The following is a 23,802-nucleotide window of genomic DNA, read 5'->3' as shown; positions in this document are numbered from 1 at the left end:
GTATTCCTCATTTTTGTATTCTTTTCAGGACCTGGTACAAAGACTAATGTAAACAGTACTTTAATTATGAGGACCTTGAAGGAGTTTTTGCAGAAGTGATGTAGGCAAAATATCTGGTAAGAATAATATTAATTCCTTTCTCCCTCATTTGCTTTATTTATTTATTGTTCTTGATTAAGCTTCTAGCAAAAGCCAGCAAGTCATTGCCTGAATAGTTTATAACACTATTTGGGCTCATTAAGTAGATTATTTGAGTTCAATCCAGTGTTTGATCACCATGTACCTGTTTTTGTCATTAAATCTTGAAAAAAAAATCAAATAATACAATCAAAATAAATTCAGAGTTGCTTGGGAGAGTTTCCAATTTCACTGCAAAGAAAATTGGTCATAGAATAAGGTATTCATACTACTCTTAAGGAAGTCCTGAGGAGAATCTCAACACCAAAAAAGAAAAACAGCTTTTGTCCTGCATCCTCACATCACTGACAAATGACTATTTAGAGAGAATCAGAACATATGAAAAGGCATATTTAATAAGACCAGAACATATGAAAAGACCTTATTTAGTAAGACATTTATGAGCAAGGCCACATATTTATGACATTTACGAGCAAGGTCACATATCCAATTTATTTCCAGACTCTTTGGGGTCCAAATGTTTTGATCCCATTCTAAACTATTATCTCTCTTGGGATGAGGTGAAAGGAAAACTTGACTTTTCCAGATTTCTCCTGGGGTCTGATGACTTTGTTCTCTCAAAAACATTCCTTTGAAAGGAGAGTAGTCTGGCAGAGGTACCCTCTTGTAGCCCTGAATTCTTTGTTCTCAGTGTCACAGGTACAAAGAGTTCCCACTAGACAACTAGGATATATGTATACTTTAATCCTGTGTGCCAGGATAAAGTTTTAAGTGATTTATTCTACTTCAGTTTTTATTACTAGGGCCTGCTAGACAAAGCTTCCACTTAATTCTATTTATTAAATATAAAAAAAAAGTCTTAAAATCACACACATGCACACGTTTTTAAAAAATATGCTCATAGATAAGAACTACCACTATAGAACACACTTTTTTTTGGGGTGGGTAGGTATTAGAGACTGAACCCAGGAATACTTTATCACTGAGCAATATCCCTAACCCTTTAAATTTTTTTTTTTTTTTTTTTAAATGAGAAAGGATGTATAAATTATGAGAAAGGAGCCCAGGCTCGCCTCCAACTTGTGATCCTCCTAATGATTACAGGCATGTTCCACCATGCCTGGCTGAATATCTTCAATACTGAGAAGTCTGTGTGCTGTTAGGACAAAAAGCAGTGAAAATATCCAATGTGCCAAAGGAAGCTTTTCACTAAGTAAGGTTTTCTATAAAATACCTGTACACATAAGAGTATAAGATAAACATGTAGACAATAAAAATGAGGTTTGTAGAAGCAAGAGAATAACACCATTTTGACCTTTCAGTTGGTTTCTTAAAACTTATGCATTATAGTTGTACACAATGGTGAGATTTGTTGTTATGTATTTGTACATGCACACAATATAACGATATAATTTGGCCAATATCATTCTACCGTTCCCTATTACACCTGCTGGTCCCTTTACTCTACTGATCTCCCTTTGATTTCCCCCCACCTTTATTTTCCATTTTCCTCTCTAGCTTCCACACATGAGAGAAAACAACTCTGACCTTCGGAGTTTGGATTATTTTGCTTATCATGTTTTCAAGTTCCATTCATATCTGGCACATGACAATTTCATTTTTCTTTATGGTGGTATAAAATGCCATTTTGTATGAACACATTATCTTTATCCATTCATCTGCTGATGGCCATTAGACTGGTTCAATAGTTTGGCAATTGTAAACTGTGCTGCTATAGACATGGGTAAGCATGTATTACTATAGTATGCTGACTTTAGTTCATTAGGATAAGTACTGAGGAGTGGTATAGCTAGGTCAAACACATCAAGATTCCATTCCTACTCTTTTAAGAAACCTCCATACTGATTTCCATAGTGATTCAAATAAACTCAACTTTAATTTTTTTCTCTTTTTTCAGATCTTGCTAAGTTGTCCAGGCTAGCCTTTAACTCATCACTCTCCTGCCTCAGCCTCCCTCAACTTTAATTTATTCAGATTACAATATTAAAGTCTAATCCAGCTTAAAAGTAATACCAAAATTTATTAGAGGTGACAATTAAGCTCTGCATCTTGTGATACAGATAGTAATCTTAATAAAAGAGAAGCAAAAGACCAGAAACAGAAAGTTATCACTGGGCATGGTAGTACATGTCTGTAGACTCAGCTACTCAGGAGGTTAAGTCAAGAGGATCATTTGAGCCTAGGAGTTTGGGTCAGCCTAGGCAATATAGCAAAAATTCATATTCATTCATTCATTCATTCATTCATGCATACATACATAAATTTAAGTACACTCCAGAGACAAATGCTTCCTGTACAATCTGAAGATGATATGTAAATTCAAGTATCAAATTAGAAAGCTATACCCAAAGAAAGAAATGATAAACTTAACATAGGTTCAAAGTCTTTTGTTTGAAACTTTCAGGGTCCATAGGTGTTTCAAAAACTAAGATTTATAGGCTAAAAAGGTAGTAATAGCCCTCCAAGGTACAGACTGTCATTTTGTAATTATACTAACATTTCGGCCATGAAAGATCTGAATTTCAGCAAACAAAATGAATCTATTTTACTTTTGGTTGGGCTTTTGAATCTTGAAATCATGCACAAGGAGTTTTAGATCTATAATAAATCAATATCAGATATATAAGCAAAAAAGTTTCATACCCATGATCCTAGATAAACTGGCAGAAGAGGTTCTTTCCTCTGTTGAAGAAAATAAATGGCCATCAGGGCAAACACGTAAGGTGGCAGGCCTCCTTCTTCAGGGCGATCGATACTGCAAAGCTAAAAATGAGAGAAAAGAGAATTAGCATTCCTTTTGTACCAATTTGTGAATTAAAAAACCTGATCTAAAACCTGCAACCTATTCCCATAAATTACATGATGTATAGTCATTACTCTGAATAAAGAAGCACAACAGAGGGCAGGGATATAGCTCAGTGGTAAAGCACTTGCCCAGCATGTATAAGGCTCAAGGTTTGATCACCAACTCCACAAACAAACCAAAAAACATAATAACAGCCCCTCCTCCTAGCACCGTGATACAAATATACAACTTCCTTATTCCTTTGCAGTAACCACATACTGCGGTTTTGAATGAGTTTCAATTTCAAATATTTAATCTTGTTAACTTACTCACGGAAGACCCTAAAATATCATTTGCTATTTCATTTTTTTTTTTTTTTTTTTGACATCTGTAGTAAACCAATTCACTTAGTTAAAACACATGTTAATGAAATCTAAGTGATGGTTCAGTTCCAACTGATTTTGCTTAGTTTAATGGTCCTGTCATTTTAACTTACAGTCCTGCAACTGCATGCTTTGGTAACAAAGACAATTTGGGGAGAGACTGTTGGCAAATCCATTAGCACTAACGAAAATAACAACTAAAAGAGCATGGCCTACATAGTGAAGAGAGTTTTCAAGATGAGCACACTGTAATTATCAATTCATTCAGTTAAGAGTGAATTCAGGGTCATCCTGTGTTCATCCCTGAGCCAAGAAACTGGAACTATCTCTTATTACTGTTATACCTCAATCAGTAAGGTTTTTGCTTTTCTCTAAAAGACATCTTATAGAATATCAATTTTGTAATTATGATTTGACCTTATACTATGGGGAAATATTAAGTACTCTAATAATTATTAAAGCCTATCAACTGGGAGAATGTATTTAAAACACTGTAGAAATAAAGGGAAGACCAGATAGAGGTATCCTTCACTTCTTTTTATAATGCTTGGATTTGTTCTGGAAAACAATATGTGAGAAGCTTTATCTAAAACTTTACTGTGCTGTGCCCTGGGAAACTAGTTAAATTACAAATTCTTTGGCCACACTCTCTGGGATTTGACCCAAATCTGACTTCTAATAAGCAGTATGTCATTTTGATCTTTCAAGCAATACTGTTATAATGAAATAGAAACCTTAAATTTTCCTTGTGTATAAAGTTTCTATTCCAATATTCAGATACTTTCTCTTTTGATGCCTATAGGTATGTATCTAAACATTTAAAGTTAAATTAACCCAGTAAAAATTAAAGCACAGTTAACTATACAGAATATTCTGTGCATTCAAAGAATTCAAACTTACCTTTGCCCAGTACCTAAATGCAATCACCAAAGGAACCAGCTTTGGTTCTAGTTTTCCAAGGGCAGTTAAGTGCTTTGTTGTCAAACAAGCATTTTCATTTCCTGCACTCACTTTACAAAGAAGACCACTGGTGGGAGTGAGGGTGAAGATGGGAATGAAATAAAAAAGATGTGTTACACAGGTATCAGTATCTTTTTACACCAATAGCTAATTTATACTGATAATAAATAACTTTAAAAAATGGAAAAACAAAACTCCCTACATCTTCATAGGTCATTTAAAAATACTGAATGAAAACAAAACAAAACAAAAAAAGCCAGGTGAGGTGGCACACGCCTGTAATCCTGGCAGCTCAGGAGGCTGGGGCAGGAGGATCCCAAGTTCAAAGCCAGCCTCAGCAAAAGTGAGGTGCTAAGCAACCCAGTGAGACACCATTTCTAAATAAAATACAAATTAGGGCTGGGGACATGGCTTAGTGGTTGAGTGCCTCTGAGTTCAATCCCTGGTACCAACCCACCCTGCCACCAAAATAGACATGGCAATTACTTATTGAATGAACTTTATTTTGAGAAGAACTCTGTGTTTTAATATACTGAAATTATTTGGGGGAAACATGCAAATAAGGAAAATATTATGAAATATTTTAAATTGGAACATGACTTGTCTCATTTTTTCTAATGGTGTTTTTGTAAGAGTTAAGGAATCTGTTAGTTAAGAGTCATTATTGTCTATAAGCTACCCATTTACGGTAGTGATTGATATGTTTCCAGATGAAGGGAGAGTTACACAGGGGAGGTGACATTAATAGCTATTCAATGCCACAAAAGCTGGTAAAAAGGATGGCAAGTAAAAGTGATTAGAACAAGTAACCATTTGATAAGATTGTTTTTTTTACTGAGTTAAAATGGGTCAGAATGCTTCCTTATATTTTTTCCTTCTAGGTAATTTTACTTTTTTTTAAAATAAGATTTCCTTCCCTCTCTTGCATCACATGCCAAAGTACAGGGAGAATGCTATTAGGAAACGTGAGGTAACCACATAACATATAGCTTATAATTTTGAAGTTGGAATTAAGATTTAGAAAAGTCCTTGTGCTTTTGGCAAGTTGATAGCTAATAATCAGCTTAAAGAAACAGAGACCTTTGCTTTTCTTTGCACACCACCACCGGTACCCTTGCATGGAAATCTGCATCAACATCAATAAAGGAGTCTGAGAAAAGAAGAAAGCACTTGTTAAGTAGGTTAATTAAAGCTTTGTTAAAAGCAAAATGAGATAAAGTACAAGTACCCAAGTACCCACTGTGGCTTTGGTACTCAGCCTTTTTGAAAGACCATTACTAAATAAAATTCTGAAAGGAAAAAATATTATATTCAAGAATCAAGTAATGACATTAATTTAAAATCACTATTTTATGAAGCTACTGTTTGATTTATTAAAAATAACTACATCAGTGGATTACAACATTTAAATATTATGAAGATAGCCTAATTAGAAATAGGAACATATGATTTAAAAACAAAAGTGATACAAAAGCTACTGAAATGTGTCAAAATATGTATTGACTAAAATAAGAAATATTTAATGCTTTATTTAAACAAAACAAAAAGGATAGGAATGACTACTTCAAGGAATGGGACAATTTGATGATGCTATGAAAGTAGAAAAAAATACTAAAGCCCCAAGTTGGATAGTATATTGGAAAAGGCAAATGATAAACTTACATAGACGAACTATCTATGAGTTCATTCCTCAGGGTTGGGCCACACTTACTGCCCATGCATAAAACACTAATTTAAACCACTGAATAAAGTATATCATCCTTTAATTTTACCCTCAAGACTAAATTATACATATTTTGCATTTCTCCATCATACTATCAGACTCATTTAATCTTTATAGTGATGTCATTATCAAGCTAAAAGCTTTACTTTGAAATGGTTATTCTGAATAGAACTACTAATAGAACTCTAGTTAATAATTCATGGCCATTTGCTTTGATTTTTTGTTTGGATATTACATATAAATAATTTTAAGAGGGAGAGAGGAGGGGAGGGAAAGGAAAGTTACTGGGGAATGAGATTGATCAAATTAGATGCATGTATAAACAAGGCATAATGAATCCTACTATTACATATACTTACAATGTACCAATAAAAAATAACAAGAAAAAAACCTTTAAAAAAACATGATTTCCTATTTTCAGAGTCTGACCAATAAGATATATCAAATTTATAGACAAAAGAAAAAATTAAGAGCAAAAAGTGCAAAGAATTTGACCTTACCACTGTTCTTTAAACATTCTTGAACAATTAAGAGGACATCTGGCTGAGACATCTAGGAAATAAATGAATGAATTTATGAAATAATTACTAAATACTTTTGCTTCACTGATAAAATACAATCTGAAGTTCCCAAAATTGTTTCCCAAATTAGAAATGAACATTGCTACCAGAATAAAGAATTAATCATCATGCTGTATTTATGTATGTCAATCAAAGACAGACAGATGAAACCCAAATGAGGATGAGTGTGGGCAAGAGAACTACTACACATTTAGTTGCTGGTTAACTTATTCCTGAGGGAATTAGTCTTTTAGAAAATCTCAAAGTGGTAGCTGGAAGTTGTTACACTGCTAATATTACCTCTCACTCTGCAAGACTATTACAACAGATAGCTTACTGGTTCTAACTCTAAATTTTGTCCCACACTGGAATCAAAACAATTAAAAATTGTGAACTGGATCCTTAAAACTTTCAATGACTTCTCACTGTCAGTAGATCAAAGTAAAATTCTTACCATGGCCTACAAGATTCTGCATGTTGGGCCTCAGCCTACCTTTCTATCCTAATCAGTGTTCAGTTTAAATGTTCCCTCTTCAAACAGGCCTTCATGGCTGTTGTATCCCTTCGCAGTACTTGTTTTCTGTTACTGAACCCTATTTTTCTGCATAGCTCTCATTATAATTAATAAGTAACTACTTGTCTTCTAGATATGAGTTCCATGAAATACAAACTATTTGTTTTGTCCTTTAGAATCTAGTATAGTACCTGCCATACAACAGGCATTTAGTGAATATTTGCTAAATGAATGAACAAATGATGCCTGAACAAAATAACTGCTATGGTTAGTAAATCACTGATCAGAAATTTTAAGATTAAAAGAATAGCAAAATCTACAGGTTAGCTGACCAAGTAGCTACGTCAGTTACAGCAAGAAATGAGAGGTTATAAAATAGAATATCTGGGGTTGGAACCTCAGAGTTTGTACTTTTAACGAGTAACCGAAGTGGGCATAGACCTACTGCAAAATGGTCTGTGAGAACCACCAAGTGGGTAAACAGATAATCTACTTAAGTTCCTTTAGTTTTAAAATTCTGACTCATCAATGTCTTTTTAAATTACATTTAATCCAGAAATCCAAGCTAGATGTGGTTTTTCAAAAGAATAATTATTTTAACAAAATTGATAAATAAAAATAGGAAACTCAAGGGCTCATTAAGCTTTCAAATCATAAGTGTTTAAAAATCTACACTGCTGGGGCTGGGGCTATAGTTCAGTGGCAGAATGCTTGCCTAGCATGTGTGAAGTACTGGGTTTGATCCTTAGCATTGCATAAAATTAAATGTATTAAAATAAAGGCATGCTGTCCATCTATAACTACAAAAATTTTTTTTTTAAATCTGTATGGTTTAAAATCTGAATTCCTTTCCTATCAAGTTGATTTTACCAAGAATTTAAGCTTTCCAAGTTTACAGAAACCTAAATATGCCCATAAGATTCACATGGTTAGAAAACCAGTGTTAGTAAGTATGAAAGATCTGTAGTGTAAAATAAATCTATGAAGCAGAAGAATTCTCTGAACCTATGAAGGTGAAGACAGGCAAAAGATATGAAAATGGAACTTTTTAGAAAACAGGGCCACCATTAAAGTATCTTCAAGCATCTAAAATATATTCATACACAGTTCACATTTAAAAGAAAGGATTTCCATACCACTGAAAATTTCAACATCTCATTTTGTACTTACAATGGCTGGAAATTGAATGTCAATGTTTACATCCGAATTTTTGAAACCCAATCTGCTACAGGAAGACCCATATAATCGTAGAGAACAATCTACGAATAAATAAATACATAGAAGGCATAAATAGGGTAAAATTTCTCAAATGTTAAAACACTGCTATTTCAGAAATGGAACCATCAATCAAAACTACATACAAAAGCAAAACTGTAAAGTCTGTCATCAACAAAGAACAGGAATAGGTGGCTATTTGCTCATCCCTTAATTTATTTAACGGAAAAGACAGCAATGACTGGTTTGGTTTAATGGTTATTACTTTCATGTCAGCTGTAAAACACTTTAAAAATTTCTATATTATTACTCTTGCATTTTGTGTAGAAAACTATTGTCAATGATTTTCAAATGTGAAAGCTGAAAAAGGATGTCTGTTTTATATTTATACACTTTATAGTATAGTCAAGAGCTAATGCAAACATTTTTGTCACTTTAATATGAATTATTCATGAACAAAAGGTATTTGATACAATATAGTCCCTTGAGAAAAACTTGCAAAATAATTACAGTATTTCTGATAGATCTTAAAAATGCTAGGCAGTATACGTTTCCTTTTCAGAAGAGGGCATGAGTGTTCACATGTGTATCTTCCATATGTATTATGGAATTTATTTTCAATATTTTACTACTGTTTTGTCAAAATGTTACCAATTCTCATCAAGAGGACATTTTCTTCCTTGAGGTTTGCTAATTCAAGTGACTTCTTTGGGTTTTAAGATGCATAATTTTTTCTTCATGGAGACTTCCTATGTTGCCTAGGCTGGACTCAAACTCCAGAGTTTAAGTGATCCTCCTGCCTTAGCCTCCTAAGTGCTGGAACTGCAGTCGTGAGCCATCACGTCAGGCTTCAAGATTTTTCTATTAACACTTAGGTGTGATGGTCCATGTGTATAATCCCAGTGACTTAGGAGGGTGACATAGGAGGATGAGGAGGCCAGTCTTGGCAACCTAACAAGATCTTATCTCAAAATAAAAACAAAAAAGGCTGGGGATGTAGATCAGTGGTAGAGCACTTGCTTAGCATGTGGAAGAACCTGGATTTAGTCCCCGAGTTCTGCAAAAATAGTTAAGTCTATAAAAAATACATTTAATTTTACATAGAATTCTATAGCAAAAATCACTAAAATTATAATTCACTATTTGAGAGATACCTATGTAATGAAATGAGTAGATCCTCCTTCCTTATTCTTATAAAAGTTATGTGTGCATATATCTATATCTATATATGTTATAAATACTTGCATGATCTTACAGAACAAATAGTTTAAAGAGTTATAATGTGATAAATAAAAATGATTCTAGCCTTGTGAATCAGAATCACTTGTGGAACTTTCTAAAAGTAATTAACTATGGCTTCACAGATAATTCTTATTTATGGCAAGAATTGAAAATAATTAAGCTATTCCAATCATTTATCTAAATACGAAGGCCAATGAAAAGGGACAAAATTTGTTCCTATCAAGACCAGCAGTCATGCATTTATCATATTCAGCCTTAAATTTTTATAAGCAGTTTACCCCAAACGGTTGTGTTCCCTCCCCAACTTTGCACCAAAAGTCTAAATAGAAATATAATGCCAGGTCAGTGGTATGTGCCTGTAGTCCCAACTACTCAAAAGGCTGAGGCAGGAGAATCATTCGAGTCCAGGCGTTCCAGGCCAACTTGGGTGACAGAGTGAGACCTCCATTTCACCAAAAAAATCAAATTAAAAATAGATATAATTTCAAAAGACTAACTGATCAGCACACAAAACCCAATATAAAATTACTGATAAACTAGTTTTTCCAAGCTCTTTTAAGTATGCTTAAGTAAAACCTTTTTTTGGACACATGTAATCTGAAAATGACTACAGGATACTTCTCTTTATTTTTTGGTACTTATGACTGAACCCAGAAGTGCTTTATCACTAAGCTACATCCCCAACCCTTTTTATTTTTTATTTTGAGACAGGGCTCTGCTAAGTTGCCGAGGCTGTGCTTGAACTTGAGGTCCTCCTGACTCAGCCTCCTGAGTTGCTGGGATTAGTTGTACCACCGTGCCCAGCTATTTTAATTAAAAAATATGTGTCAATTCAAATGAAAAGATAAACAAATACATACACAAGAGTCCCACAGTGCCCCAATAATTTAGGGCAATTAACAATATCAAGTTCATCACATAATATTTATAATGGAAACAGGTTCGTAATGACGGTGAATGTTAAAAGTCTTTGTCACCTTTGGAGAAGCCAGGAGAAATAAAAACCAAACAACAACAATAAAACACACTCACTAAAAAAAAAAAAGCTTTAGTACATAACAAATGAATCTTTTTATGAGGTGAAAATTACTTGAAATATGAATGAGGTACTTTTAAGTAGCTAAATAGAAAAAAGAAATCTAGAAAATACCTGGTAACTTGTGCTGGAACACATTTTCCATGATACATTTGATTTCTAGCCTCTGTTCCAAATTCTCATTGTGTAAGCCAAACTCTTGTACCACTTTGTCAATGGCAATGCCAATTGCATTTATCTGGGAGGGTGTTGGCGGGGGTAACGTAGTGAGCAACTCTTCCTCCTGCTTCTCCTTTTAGGATCAATGTTCAAATTAAAAATGGCTTGTACATAGGTTTTATCTTTTATGTTTCACTGAGACAACACCCTATAGAATTTTCAGGAATTTGTTTTTAGCCCTCCTTTTCATCTTAGCTGTGTTCGTCTTTATTGTAACAAACATACACACTTAATGCATATACTTAATGCATATAATTTGGATTAGTGATAATAGAGAGTAGGCAGGAACAAGGAGAAAGTGTAAGAAAAGAACATTAAAAACAGTAATGAGAGACTGATTGTTTTATTACTGTCATAAGGACACATACATAGGTCCTACCCATGATTTCCTACACTCTGATACTAGTCTTAAGGAAATACACAAGACTGGCCCAGCAATGACATTTGATTAATTTAAAGTATTTTGGTTAAAACAAATTCAATAAATCAAGTATTAAAGTTATTAATATCATAGCTTTAAGGAGAAGAAAGCCACAAAAATGACAATAACAGGTAAAAATACTAGTTTGGGTCACATGAAACTTACCTTAATGTTTTTCTTATGCCTCTTCTCTTTGATATGCTTATGAGCAAATGCAATGGATTCAATTAAAACATCACAGAGTTTGCAGGTGTACTTTGCTGTAGGACAGTTTCGTGGTCGCTACAATTTGAAAAGATTGATTAAGAAACATATATCTCCAAACATCCAGGTAAACAAAATTAGCCAGAAAACTGATTTCCCCTTCATTTAAAAACTGTTACTATGTTACTGTCTTGCTTTATCACTATCTTAATAAGTCATTTTAAATTAGGTACAAATGCAATTATTTGTAATTCTATTACCTCATACTGAATATCACTTTCAACTTGTAGTACTTAAATACTGATAATGTAAGTAGTATAGCTCAAAAGGGAGGTGGACTTATTTGTATGATGGCAGGTCCCAGGACTTCAGAACATGTGAAATAAAGTTCTAACCCCCAGAAGGGAATAAAATCACTGAATGACAACTTTTGACAATGCTAAGTGCTATATAACTGGGTAGAATAATTATCTGGAACAAATTCCTCAGGACAAAAGAAGATGACCAAGGGAAGTTAGGAAGCGATTAGACAGAGAAGCCTGATCCTAAAGTATTTCTTACAGGATGGGGCTGAGGAATGCGAGATTTAAGGGAGTGGGTTTCATGGTATGGCAAGTTCATTAGAACATTTGTAGAATATGCCTGTTAAAAATAAACACTTGATATTTTAAAATGTAAAAAAAGTAGGGTACCTAATTCATCATAGCAGGCATTTCCAATTACTAACACAGTTTAAACTAGAACAAGGATTGTAGTTAGCAAATACATGCATAAAGTTGTTACCCTTTTAAGCCTGTCAATGCAGTCTTTCCTCAAACGCTCCTCAGCCTGCTGTAAGCCTAGTAGCTCCTTTGTTGAAAGCACAGACTCATCAATCACAGGGCCTTCCAACTCTCCATCCTGTTCATTTTCCTCATTTCTAGTCCGCCGAGGCTTCCTGGGTCTGGACCGCTGTTTCTTATTTTCTTAAGTTAGGGGAAAATATTATTGGCAATATTGAATAATACTGATCCTGGATAAAAAACAGAACTTACGTATTTATTAATTAAATTGCATAACAGAATAAATGACATCTGAACACAGGGCAAATGGAAAAGTGGCCCTCCCATAGACAAAATGCTTGAATATTCACTAAGCACATCATCTGGGATACGTCAATCCACAGAAATACTGTAACTTCAAAGGGATTCTGCTGGAGTGAAGAAAACTGTCGTATGCATTTATAAATGTCAAAACAAACCCTACTATTAATTATAATGCACTAACATTAAAAAGAAACCAGAAGAAAAAAAAGAATTTTGCTTTGATAATACAATGTGATTCTTTCTTCCTGATATGCTGCTGAACATACTGAATCAATAGTAAAAATTATCCTCTGACAGCAAGTATACCTGTAAGTCTAATATACTCTATATATTCTATTAAGTTCTATATAGAATACATTAGAATATTCTAATATATTTAACATTTATATATTAGCATACATAATGTACATATATCTAACATATTTTAGTATACTTGTAAGTAGACATGTTATTATAATGAAAACTTCCCATGTTGGCTTTTATTTTTGAAGTGAATAATCTCAATAGTGCAAAAAGGACAGAATTGGATACTTCTGGAGGATTTCATTCCTTATGTGGAATGAAAAAATCATTTAGTTGTAAATTAAGCCTTTAAAAAAAAATTGGGGGGGGTCTGTCATAAATGGGTAGAAATCCAAGTCAAAATTTTATCTGCTGTGGGCAAACATTTCCCATTTTATTTTTACCTTCATTTTAGCTTTTTTGAACCACCTGCACACTGAGTGTATTTCAAAGGAAAAACAATTGGTAGTTGAAATAAAAGTTTTTTCCTAAGGACAGATTTATTTGCTTATAAACTCCTGCTGCTAATTCTATAATCCCTAGAATGAATAAATGAATCAGTTACTTTTTTTAAAGTTTACAACTTTTCAACCTGTGAAAAAGATGATGACGGTGAGACTGAACCTTAAAAATTGTTTTAAGTAGACTTGTAACTTCTATCAATAAGTCGAGAAAAATAAAACTATTAATAACATGACTAAAATTTGTTTTTCAAATTACATTTCTGTTAAATGGATGAAATCATGTTCCATGGCTTAATAAAAATTACTTCTTGGAAATATAAACTTACTAAAATGCCCACCATGAGGCAAATTCTTCTGTTAATTTTTCAGCCATTAACTTGTTATTAGTATTGCAAATTACAATGAGTTGGCTAACTGAAAAAAATTCAGTTCAGTTTTCAAAAATACTATTTCCAAGCTGGGGAATGTAGTTCAATGGTAGAGTACCTGCCTACTATGCACGAGGTCATGGGTTCATAGCATGGCAAAACAAAAACAAACAAAACTACTGCTAAGAGCTCTAACAGACAAACAGTAAGCAATATGCTCAAACTACATGAGATGAATGTAATTAAATTTGACAAAAAGCTTCTATAATAAGTGACAGGTTTTTTTTTTTTTTTTTAACAAGTGACAGTTTTTAAAAAATTAAACAAGTATTAGGGAAAAAAATATACTTTAAAAACCAATCAAAATGGACCGAGTAGTAGGTCTATGTGGCTCATGCCTGTAATCCCAGTAACTTGGGAGGCTAAGACAGGAGGATCCAAAGTTCAAGGCCAGCCTCAGCCACTTAGTGAAACCCTCTATCAAAATACATACATATATAAATAAATGGGCTGAGGATGCAGCTCAGTGTAAACTGACCCTGGGTTCAATTCTTAAAAAGAAAACAAAAAATAACAACAAAAAAAAAACCTGAGCAAATAAAATACCAAAAGATTAATGGCATTTGACTAGGAAATCATCGAGTTAGCTCAATACTTCATTTTTATATTCCCTCTACTCCCAATTAAATTATCATACTCTTTTAAGGCCAGTAGTACTCATTATCAATTCAGATTTTTGAGATGACCATCTCTTAACTTAGAAATGTGTTCATTCTCATTTAATTTACTTATTATTACTTCTATCTTTCCCTAAAGACAGAAACTTAGCACTAAGGCAAACACTCAGTGGAGATTTACAACATGTGCAATACCTTTCAGAAAAGTCCCATGTTCACAAAACAGTAATTGATATGTAACTAAGTTCCTTTTTTATCTTCCTCTCTCAGTGACAAAAGCTTCTCAATATAACTGTATTTATTGTCATTTTCTAGAGAGTAACTTCTCTTACCAAAGACCATAATTAACTCCAATTACTTTTACCAGAGAAAGGGATGGCTACAGAAATTCTGCCAGATAATACCAGTAACTACCATTACTATTTTATTATGTGGCAGATGTAAAGCAAGCATTTTCTGTGTGCTACCCTTGTTTAATCCCTACAGTAATCCTGACAGGGATACTAATATTTTCCCCATTGTACAGATGGGGACAAGGTCACTAAAAGAGAATTAATAACTTGTCAAAGGATATAGGACTAAGTCAAAGAAAAAAGAATTTGAAATACAGATTAAAATATGGATGGATTCTGAAATTTGGTCTTTCATCTTGAAACATAAAAAAAATGAAAGTTATTATAAAATCTCTGACGCACATACCCACTCACATCTAGAATAGACTAGAACTGACAGCAGTGTAACCTCCTGAACTAAGTTTCACAGGCTTGCAGGTATAAACTGTCAAAATCTCATTGGAGGGACTCTTGGAAAGAATAACTAGGTACTGCTAAAAAAATTCCTGTAATTACTTAGAGGAAGACTATCTGGCTCAATCCAAGTTTACTGTAATAGGAGTTCTCTGTATTCAGTATTTTCCCATATTTTATTTGAACATGGTCCATCAGTACATTCACAAAGGATATGTGGATCTAAGTGGATATTTTCCAGCTAAAATCATTAATGGCATTTTCCCAAATACGTTAAACTGGCAATCTAGGACATTTAAGGGATGAGTTAGGGACAGCAGTGTAAACTGAAAAACAGAAAAGATAGTATTTAAAAAAAAAAAAAAAAAAGCAACTATAACATTATTTTCATTATATTTTCTCACAGTTCTAATAAGATACTTCTATTAAGACATATTTTGATTTAAGGACAATTTGATCTCTTTAATGAAATCCTTTTTTTAGGATCCTTTAAATGCAGTGCAAAGTTTAGACATTAAATTGAATTTCTCTCTCCAGCAAATAACATACAAATGTTTAATGTTTCTTTTATGGAGAGATTCAAGGTGTAGAAGCTGAATAGTTTTTCATTTAGCAACTGTAAACACACACACCTATATTTTCATATAGAACAAGAATGAGGGTTTTTGACAGCCTTTGACAAAAGCAAGGAAAATGTATCTCCTGTTCAAACATACTGAGGAAGTTGTTTAACTTCCTCAGTTACTCCTAAGACCAAGTAAGAGTACATATAACAGCTTTTTGGCCTGCAAATGGCACCTTTTAATGTCTAGCTGCAAATTTTTTTATCCCTAAACCTTCATCTTTAAAATAATGCTTTTCAATTTTTTATTTTCTAAAATACAAGTATTGGTAATTAAATTTAATGTCCACATTCCACCTGGATACTGCAATATAATTTATATAGAAATATAAATATACAATATAAAAAACACAAACCAAAAGCCCAGAAATTATCAATACATGTTCAGTTTCCCTGTTTGGATTCTGGGCCTCAGACTCCTCAGTTTAATGGCCAGGATGACAGAGTCCCCATTACAGTTCTACTTCCTCATCTACCACTTTGAATAAATAAGTCTACATAAATTTAACTTCCTAAACTGCAGCTGCCCAATTTGTAAAATTGTGATTCCACCTTTGATATATCACAACAGTGCTCTGTCAGAAAATTCCTTCAAGTTCTTTCTAGGCTTAAGGACATGTAAGGCTAAGGTGTTACCTCTACCTATTATTTTAATTCTTTTATAACATTTCATTCTGTTTCTGCTACTTGATATTAACATTAATTTTAATTTTCCTTTTATTCTTTCCCATTTAATATTAACAAGTTCTTGATATTTTCACTTTGTTCTAAAACTTTCTAATGATTAAAAAAAAAAAGACCTTTTTCTTTTTAAGCATTTTATATGCATGAATTCTAAACTCAAAATTCTAAATTCAAGTGCCTTGCAGGTAACACATATGAACTGGCCATTGAGATAACATGAAGGCTTCTGGAGATGTAGAAAAGTACCCACATTACCTGAGTGCATTTAAATTAAAAAAAGAAAAAAAAAAGTTTAAAAAAATTTTTTTAAATATTTAAATTGGACAGTTTACAGTTTACTCTATATGGCTACTAAAAAAGACTTTCAGCCAGTAAACATAAAAGCACATTTTTCCAAAGTATAATTTTCATACTAAATATTGTTTCATTTTTTTCCATCCAACTTATGATTTCACTATATCTCAGTGAATATATCCATTAGATAAAAAAACTTTCCTGTTTATAGAAATGTTGCTACATGGATAATATCTACCTTTTAGAAAAATGTCTGAATAATCACTCTGGGGTAATTATTATCAAGCATATGAAGGCACTTAGAAATGGTTTTTTATTTTGCTGAAAGTAAATAGCAAGGCTTTTCTCTCTATTCTGACTTTCTAAACTCATGTTTCCCAAACTCTGTTGCCATGCTTACCCTCCCACCTCTACCCTTCCATGGCCTTGAACAAGCTAGGCAAGTGCTCTACCAGTGAGCTACGCCCCCAGTTCCTCTCACATGGTGTCTTGCTGTATTTCTCAGACTGGCCTCCAACTCTTAGGCTCAAGTGATCCTCCTGCCCCTGCCTCAGACTCCTCAGGGCTGGGACTACAGATGCATGCAACTGCACCTGACAGATCTCGAAAAACAAAAACCGTGGGTTGTCCTCCTCTGGAGATTGATACTTCATCCAAAAGACAAATCCTTCTTTTGGCAGGCAATATATTCAGTCTATATTGTGCTTTCACATTGAATATTTTTTATATTTTTAGTCACATATAATGGACATGTTCATTATTTAAATATAAAATTATAAACATAATTTTGAAAATACATACATATCACTTAGAAATTATGATATGGTCCCCAGGGGGATATGATACCCTCTTCTATAAAAAATATATAATATTCACTGTATGTTTACTTTATGCTCACTAAAGTAAAATGGACTTTTTTTTTTTTTTTTTTTTTTGGTACTGGGGATTGAACCCACGGTTGTTTCACCACTGAGCTACATCATCAGCCCTTTATATTTATTTATTTATTTATTTTGAAAGAGCTAAATTGCAGAGGCTGGCCCTTGAACTTGCAATCCTCTTGCCTCAGCCTACCAAGTTGCTGGGATTACCAGGCATGTGCCACCACTCCCTTCAAGGTAAACGTTTGAAAGGACCAATAAATGAAATGTATTAGAGTTGCCCAAATATCATGATTATAAAGTTTAAAATAATCACATTAAATAAGTAACCATTTCTGAAAGCAGACACTACAAAAAATTGGAAGTTCCCTGCTGAAAACAATAAAACTTATTTGGATGAAAAAGAATAAGACATTGTCGACTTTAGGGTTGTAACCTTACAAGTTGGAACACATTACCAGGACTTCCTGCTTCCATTTCTGACATGGTCTCTAGGCTTGTTAGGTCTTTATGAAACAGTCGTCTTACAGTTCTGCAGCCTCTTCCATCTTGCCACCTGTAACCATCTTCACTTTCTTGAAAGGCATCTTTCCTTGGTCTGTTTATGACAGGAATTCTAGGTCCAGGTTTGAACTCTCTCCAATTGTCTGAATTACCAGTAAGTTCATCGGATAGCCATCTCTTACTCTGATCTTTGTGGTTGTCATTCATCCAAGTGGGTTGACTGTAAATTGGGTTTTTAAATGCATATGGATTGCTGGAAACAGCATATGATCCTTTTCTGGGGGTATTCCCATAGTTCCCAGGAGTTAGCTTTTTTTTTGGAAGGCCTTTTTCCATTTTACTGCTATGGCCTTTAGCATAATCATCCATTATTAAATAATCTTGTTGGGGGTGACCCCTTCTGAAATCATCATCATCGATAGGTCCTCGATCTTTAGTGCGCTTCACAATATAAGGTTTTGCTGCATCTCCCATGGTCTTTGACTTCAATTTTCTTACTTTGCACCTGAAAGAAGGCATTTTGGGAAAAAAACTAACTATAACAAGATGTGGTATCAAGTACACAATATATCATATTGATCACATTGATGTGCAAATGTGTGTAAGAAACCTTTCTTTTTTTCCTTTTAATGAAGTTTCTATCACATTCCTAACAATGAGTACATTGCACTAGAAGTTAGAGGAGACATAGTTCTACAATTACGGAATTAGTACCTATTAATTATAGTGAAGACTGAATCTGTGAGTAAAAGCTCCTACAATCCCGAAAACAATAGAATAGTGAAAAGTTATATCACATAGGTAATCTTTATCTATACAACAAAAGTGCCTCTCTTCAAAGAAAACCTCATCCCAAGCCAATACTGCTACAGAACTCCTGAAAGTTTTTTTTTTTTTTAAGTTGGCAATTACTTTTAAGTGTTACACAAAGTAACCAAAACTTTATGTAAACAGACTACACTTCCTCTCAACTCCACTCTAGTCGCTTCATAATTTTTCAGAACAGACTGGCTTTGCTCTCTTGGGCAAAAGAGGGGTTGGGTTCCGGGCTAATCAAAGGGGCTGGGTTTCCTACCAATGGACAACTCCAGCGAACTCCATTTCTCATTCTTCAATCCTAAACAACTTCGGTTTTGTCACTAACAGCAATTCTCTAAAGAATGCCACTCCTTTTCGATTCCCTTCTGACTGCCCCACTCCTGATCTGCCTCAGTTTCCACCCTTGACCGTCCGAGGTGAAGGAGGAGGAGGCGTACCCGCAGTCCTAGCCACGAAGCCACAGTGGGGACCAGGAAGCAGGAAGTGACCCGCCACTTCGATGGGATTCCGGGGTCCCCCCAGCCGCCAGGGGGCCGGGGCCGAGTGTCTCGACCCAAATCCCTTCTCCTACCCCCGCAGAGCCTGACACAAAAGTGAAAAGGCGGACTCGAACCCGAGAGCTCAGTCCTAGCCGGCCTGGAGGATCCCTAGACACCGAAACTGGACGAGGAGGCCGGCGGAGAATGGAGCCAACGTACCTCCGGGGCCAGGCCCGACCTCTACTTTGGAGACTAAGGAACCCACCGGAGACCCAGCCCGGAGGCAAGTCTGGGAGGGACGCGGGGAGAAGGCGCCCCAGAGCACTCACCACCTCCGCCGCGGTCCCCCGCCTCTTCCTGTCCCGGCTGGGCTCCCTCTCCGAGTTTTCCTTCGGCCCCACTTCCGGCGCTCAGCGCTGTCTCATTGTGCGCGATTGGGAGCCGGCGGTGCCCCCGCCCCGGCGCTCCGCCGCGCACGCCGGAAACGCGCGCCGCGCCCGGAGGGCCGCCCTCCGCCCCGCCCGCCGCCGGGCCGCCCACCGTCGCCACGGCGCGCTGCCCCCCGGTATGGGATGTCAAGGCCCGCCCCGGGTCCGCTCCTGGGCGCCGGCGGGTGGCTCGCCCGCTGTCCCGGCGCGCGGGCAGGGCCTTCTCCGGTGAGCAGTGCCCGGGTTTCCCGGGGTTCCCCTCTCGTTGTAGGCGCTGATGGCTCGTGGGGCGGGGTGGGGCGAGGGGAGCCAATCTCTTGCGCTCCTAGGGGAACCGGGAGCCAGCGCTGCGGGGGTTTGGCGTTGCTCTTGGATGCTACTCAGTAACTTCTAGGGGAAATTGAACCAACTTCTATTGCAGTTTTCTTGATAATTCTGCGAGGTCTTAACTGCGGACCTTGTAGAAAGGTCAGAGTTTAAGCATCTAATGTTGACCCACACTTAAGTGTAGTCTAGGGGATTGCTGTGCTCTTTCCTAACGTGTGTAACGCTTAGGTTTACTTTTAAGAAAAGTCATTTTTAGAGAAAGTGATCAAATTATATGCATGTGTGAATATGCCACAGTGAAACTCACTATTCTGTGCAATTATTTCTATACATTTATGCACCAATTAAAAGTCGTCTTGAAAGTATCAAAGAATTATTTCCCCAAAGAAGGTTCCAGAATATCGGGCTAAGTGAAATAAGCCAATCCCAAAAAACCAAAGGCCAAATGATTTCTCTGATAAGTTGATGATGATACATAAAGGGGGTGGGGGGAAGGCAAGAATGGAGGAAGAATGGATTGTATAGAGGAAAATGAGGGGTGGGGAGGGGGCGGGGGAAGGAAAGACAACGGAATGACACAAAAACTTCATTATCCTATGTTCATGTAACACAAAAACTTCATTATCCTATGTTCATGTATGATTACACAAATGGTGTGACTACTTCATGTACAACCAGAGAAATGATAGTTGTACCCCATTTGTGTACAAAGAATCAAAATAATAAAACAAAGAAGGTTCCAGGAAAAAAAAAAAAAAGGTCGTTTTGAAGAGTATATGTGATGGTAAAGGATGATCAGGGAGGGTCAAATCCAAGTGGTCTGTATCACCACTGAGTTGCATCTCCAGAAATGTTTATTTTTTATTTTGACCCATTTTGGCTAAATGGCCTAGGCAGCCCTCAAATTCTTGGCCATCCTCCTGCCTTGGCCTCCCAAGTGGCTGGGATTTATAGGACTCTGTCTCAGAGCCCTTTCAAACTAGAATTTTTGCAAAACGCACACCTTGAATTAGCAAAATACTAGGGGTTGCCTTTTTATTATTTAAATTATTGGCATTATCCTCCTTACTGTCTGCAGTGTTCTGAGTGTTTTGGAAAAAATCAAGAAACAAATAGAATTAGGGAGTGCTGGGAAAATAGGACAGCTTGTCTATTTTTCTAGAGCTTTAAAATTTAAACCTATGAGGTTCGGTTGAGGTGAGAACCTTAGTATGTAAAATACTGGTTATTGCCAAACACCAGAGATCTTTACAAATGTAAAGTCATTTAATCATCCTCAAAACTCCAGGAAGAGAATATTATCCCCACTTTAAAGATGGGTGCATGGGGCATGCCTGTAATCTGAGAGACATGGGAGGCTGAGGCAGAAGATTGTAGTTGGAGACCAGTCTCAACAATTTAGCAAGACCCTGTCTCAAAATAAAAAGAGCTTGGAACTGGGGTTGTAACTCAGTGGTAGAGCGCTTGCCTAGCATGTGTGAGGCACTGGGTCTTATCCTCAGCACCATGTAAAAATAAGTAAATAAATTAAAAAAAATAAAAAGGGCTGAGGATATAGCTGGGGTAGAGTATGAAGGATATGAAAAATAACAACTGCCAAGATAAAAAAGGGAATAACAACCCCTAGGGAGAGAGGAGGACAGTGAGGAGGGGGTGGGCCCTGGATATTTATTCACCCTTTCCGAGCCACAATGGCTTTTGAACTTTGGCACCTGTTTCCTGATTTGGGTTTGGAAATTGCACAACTATTCCCCCTGATTGCTCAACCTGAGGCATTTTTACAAATGTTTCAAATCTCATTTGTTATGAATCAATACTCCCTCAAACCCTGTAAAACCCTGTAAAAAAAAAAAAAAAGTCAGACCCCTTTCCTCCCCTGAAAATGTGCCATTCTGCTGCTTAATAAAGAAATCTCGCTGATCCGTTGAAGTCTGTTCCCTGTTCCAGTTATTTTTGCTTTCAGAGTGCCCCTGGGTTTTATTCCTAGTATAATTAGTAAATAAAGATGGGAAGTTTAGCACTTAATGGTGAAGTAAACAGCATGACTAGAATCCAAACTCGGACCATCCTGAGGTGTCTGTTCTTATCTAGGTGGCTATACTAAAGTGATTTTGGCACATTCCTACAACGTTGCTGTAATTATTTATTTAGATGTTTTGGTTTTGAAAATTCATGGGAATTGAAGTAATAATCTGTTTGACAGGCAGGCAGTAGCACTTAACATAGAGTTGGAAGGGAGTGTGGTTATATTTGATTGCATTTCTTATGGGACAACAGCGTCACCACACCCAGATGAGTAATTCCTATTCAGAAGAACTGGTTTAGGTAAGTACACCTTGATTTCCTAGAGTTCTACAGGACCAGCATCACATACACCTTTTTAAGGATTTAGAAAAGTTCGTATTTGCATTTTCTTCAATGCACTGCCCAAAGTGTAAGTTTCTCATATTCCAAATAAGTTTGATTTTAAGATTCATCTTGAGGATATAATACTAATTGAAACACTGGTAGCAGAGTTACTTTTTTGTGACCTTTTATACTGTAACAGAAATTTAAATTGGTCAATGGAAATCCTTAAATCTAGTTGAAAAGTTTGGTTTGAATTTTCTTGGATGTCATTGAAAGGAGGATTGAGTTTCTCAGACTGTTTGTGGTGATTTCTTCTTGGTCTACAAATATTTCCAACAACTAGTAGTAGAATGTTGGGACAGAAGTTGTTCTCTGGTTGGGAGGTAGCCATACTATTGTTATCAAAAGCATGATCATTGTCCCTGATGCCAGTCCAATAACTAGGACACAGTTTTGAGAAAAAGGAAAAAGAAGTTTTATTGCTTTGTTAACAAAGGAGAAACACAGGGAACTCCTATCCCAGAGACTGTGATTCTGCCCATCAGAGGGAACAGGCTATTCTAAAAAGGCAAATCAAAGGCTATATTCCATGTGTAATTCACTTGTTAACGTGGGAGGACCTGTTATTCTCTAGGTCCTGGCTGACCTGAGAGGGCAAGGCCCAAAATATTGGCTGCTTTTTACTTGGCCCTTTTAATTTCTTAACTTGGGTGTCCGAGTTTTTGGTTTTAAACATCTAGCAGTCCAGTTTTACCAATCTTAAAAGTGGGAGTAATGGGTTATAACTTCAATAGCTATAATTTTACAGTTACCCTGTCATTTAATTGGGGTATTAGTACTGAAAAGCAGCATTACATTCTCTCTGTTCTATAGGTGAAGACTTATCTAAATTAATTCAGGTTGTTCTGTTAGAAGTAGAACTTCTGCAAAACACTAACAGGCAACAATTATACAGTTTTATAAGGAAAATAGAAAATGAACTCTACACTATATTTGTTATCTTTTTAACCTCTAGAAAGGTTGTTTCCTGACTCTATCTGAATAGCAGCTAACATACTATAACATCACATCTGAAACATGAGTCAAACAAAAAGGCTAAGAGAGTTCTTAACTTCCTTTTTGTGGAAATAGTGGCAAAATGTTTTCATAGTTCACATTGTCAACCTTTGAACAAATCAGGCTGTCCTTATTACCTTCCAAAAATACATTTAAATTTCCATCCCAGTGTAAAGAGTACCACAAATTTTATATATAATTTATTGACAATGTGTTACTTATACCCAGTTACATAATGTTAACTGACATAAGTAAACACCAACCAAATTTTTTATTTCTATATAAATCTGAGGGAGATTATTGCTACAGCTAGTTT

General features: G+C 35.6%; 2 protein-coding genes across 6 annotated transcripts in view; one reads left to right on the top strand and one right to left on the bottom strand.

The window, feature by feature from the left end:
• Positions 1–19,781, bottom strand: part of TUT7 (terminal uridylyl transferase 7) — a 59,502-nt gene extending 39,721 nt beyond the window's left edge. For 3 of the 5 annotated variants that reach the window (XM_079113364.1, XM_079113368.1, XM_079113367.1), the window contains exons 1-10: positions 19,656–19,781; positions 17,983–18,533; positions 12,205–12,386; positions 11,383–11,499; positions 10,692–10,869; positions 8,255–8,343; positions 6,511–6,562; positions 5,368–5,437; positions 4,228–4,354; positions 2,803–2,922 (exon numbers count right to left, since the gene is read on the bottom strand). In XM_079113364.1, the coding sequence (XP_078969490.1) occupies positions 2,803–2,922; positions 4,228–4,354; positions 5,368–5,437; positions 6,511–6,562; positions 8,255–8,343; positions 10,692–10,869; positions 11,383–11,499; positions 12,205–12,386; positions 17,983–18,502 (1,455 nt within the window). In that variant the 5' untranslated portion in view covers positions 18,503–18,533; positions 19,656–19,781. Of the gene's footprint in view, positions 1–2,802; positions 2,923–4,227; positions 4,355–5,367; positions 5,438–6,510; positions 6,563–8,254; positions 8,344–10,691; positions 10,870–11,382; positions 11,500–12,204; positions 12,387–17,982; positions 18,534–19,284 lie in introns of all 5 variants that reach the window. The other 2 variants (XM_079113365.1, XM_079113366.1) reach the window with 2 other exon arrangements.
• LOC306644927 (uncharacterized protein) overlaps positions 19,531–23,802 on the top strand; it is a gene marked incomplete at its 5' end in the record, with an annotated part of 264,439 nt that continues 260,167 nt past the window's right edge. The window contains one exon of the mRNA XM_079112171.1: positions 19,531–19,982. Within this exon, the coding sequence (XP_078968297.1) occupies positions 19,531–19,982 (452 nt within the window). The remainder of the gene's footprint in view (positions 19,983–23,802) is intronic.

Source organism: Sciurus vulgaris, assembly GCF_902686455.1.
Source record: "Sciurus vulgaris genome assembly, chromosome: 15".
Classification (NCBI taxonomy): domain Eukaryota; kingdom Metazoa; phylum Chordata; class Mammalia; order Rodentia; family Sciuridae; genus Sciurus; species Sciurus vulgaris.
The sequence above is the reverse complement of the archived record's forward strand: the minus strand, read 5'-3'. Positions and strand labels throughout refer to the sequence as shown.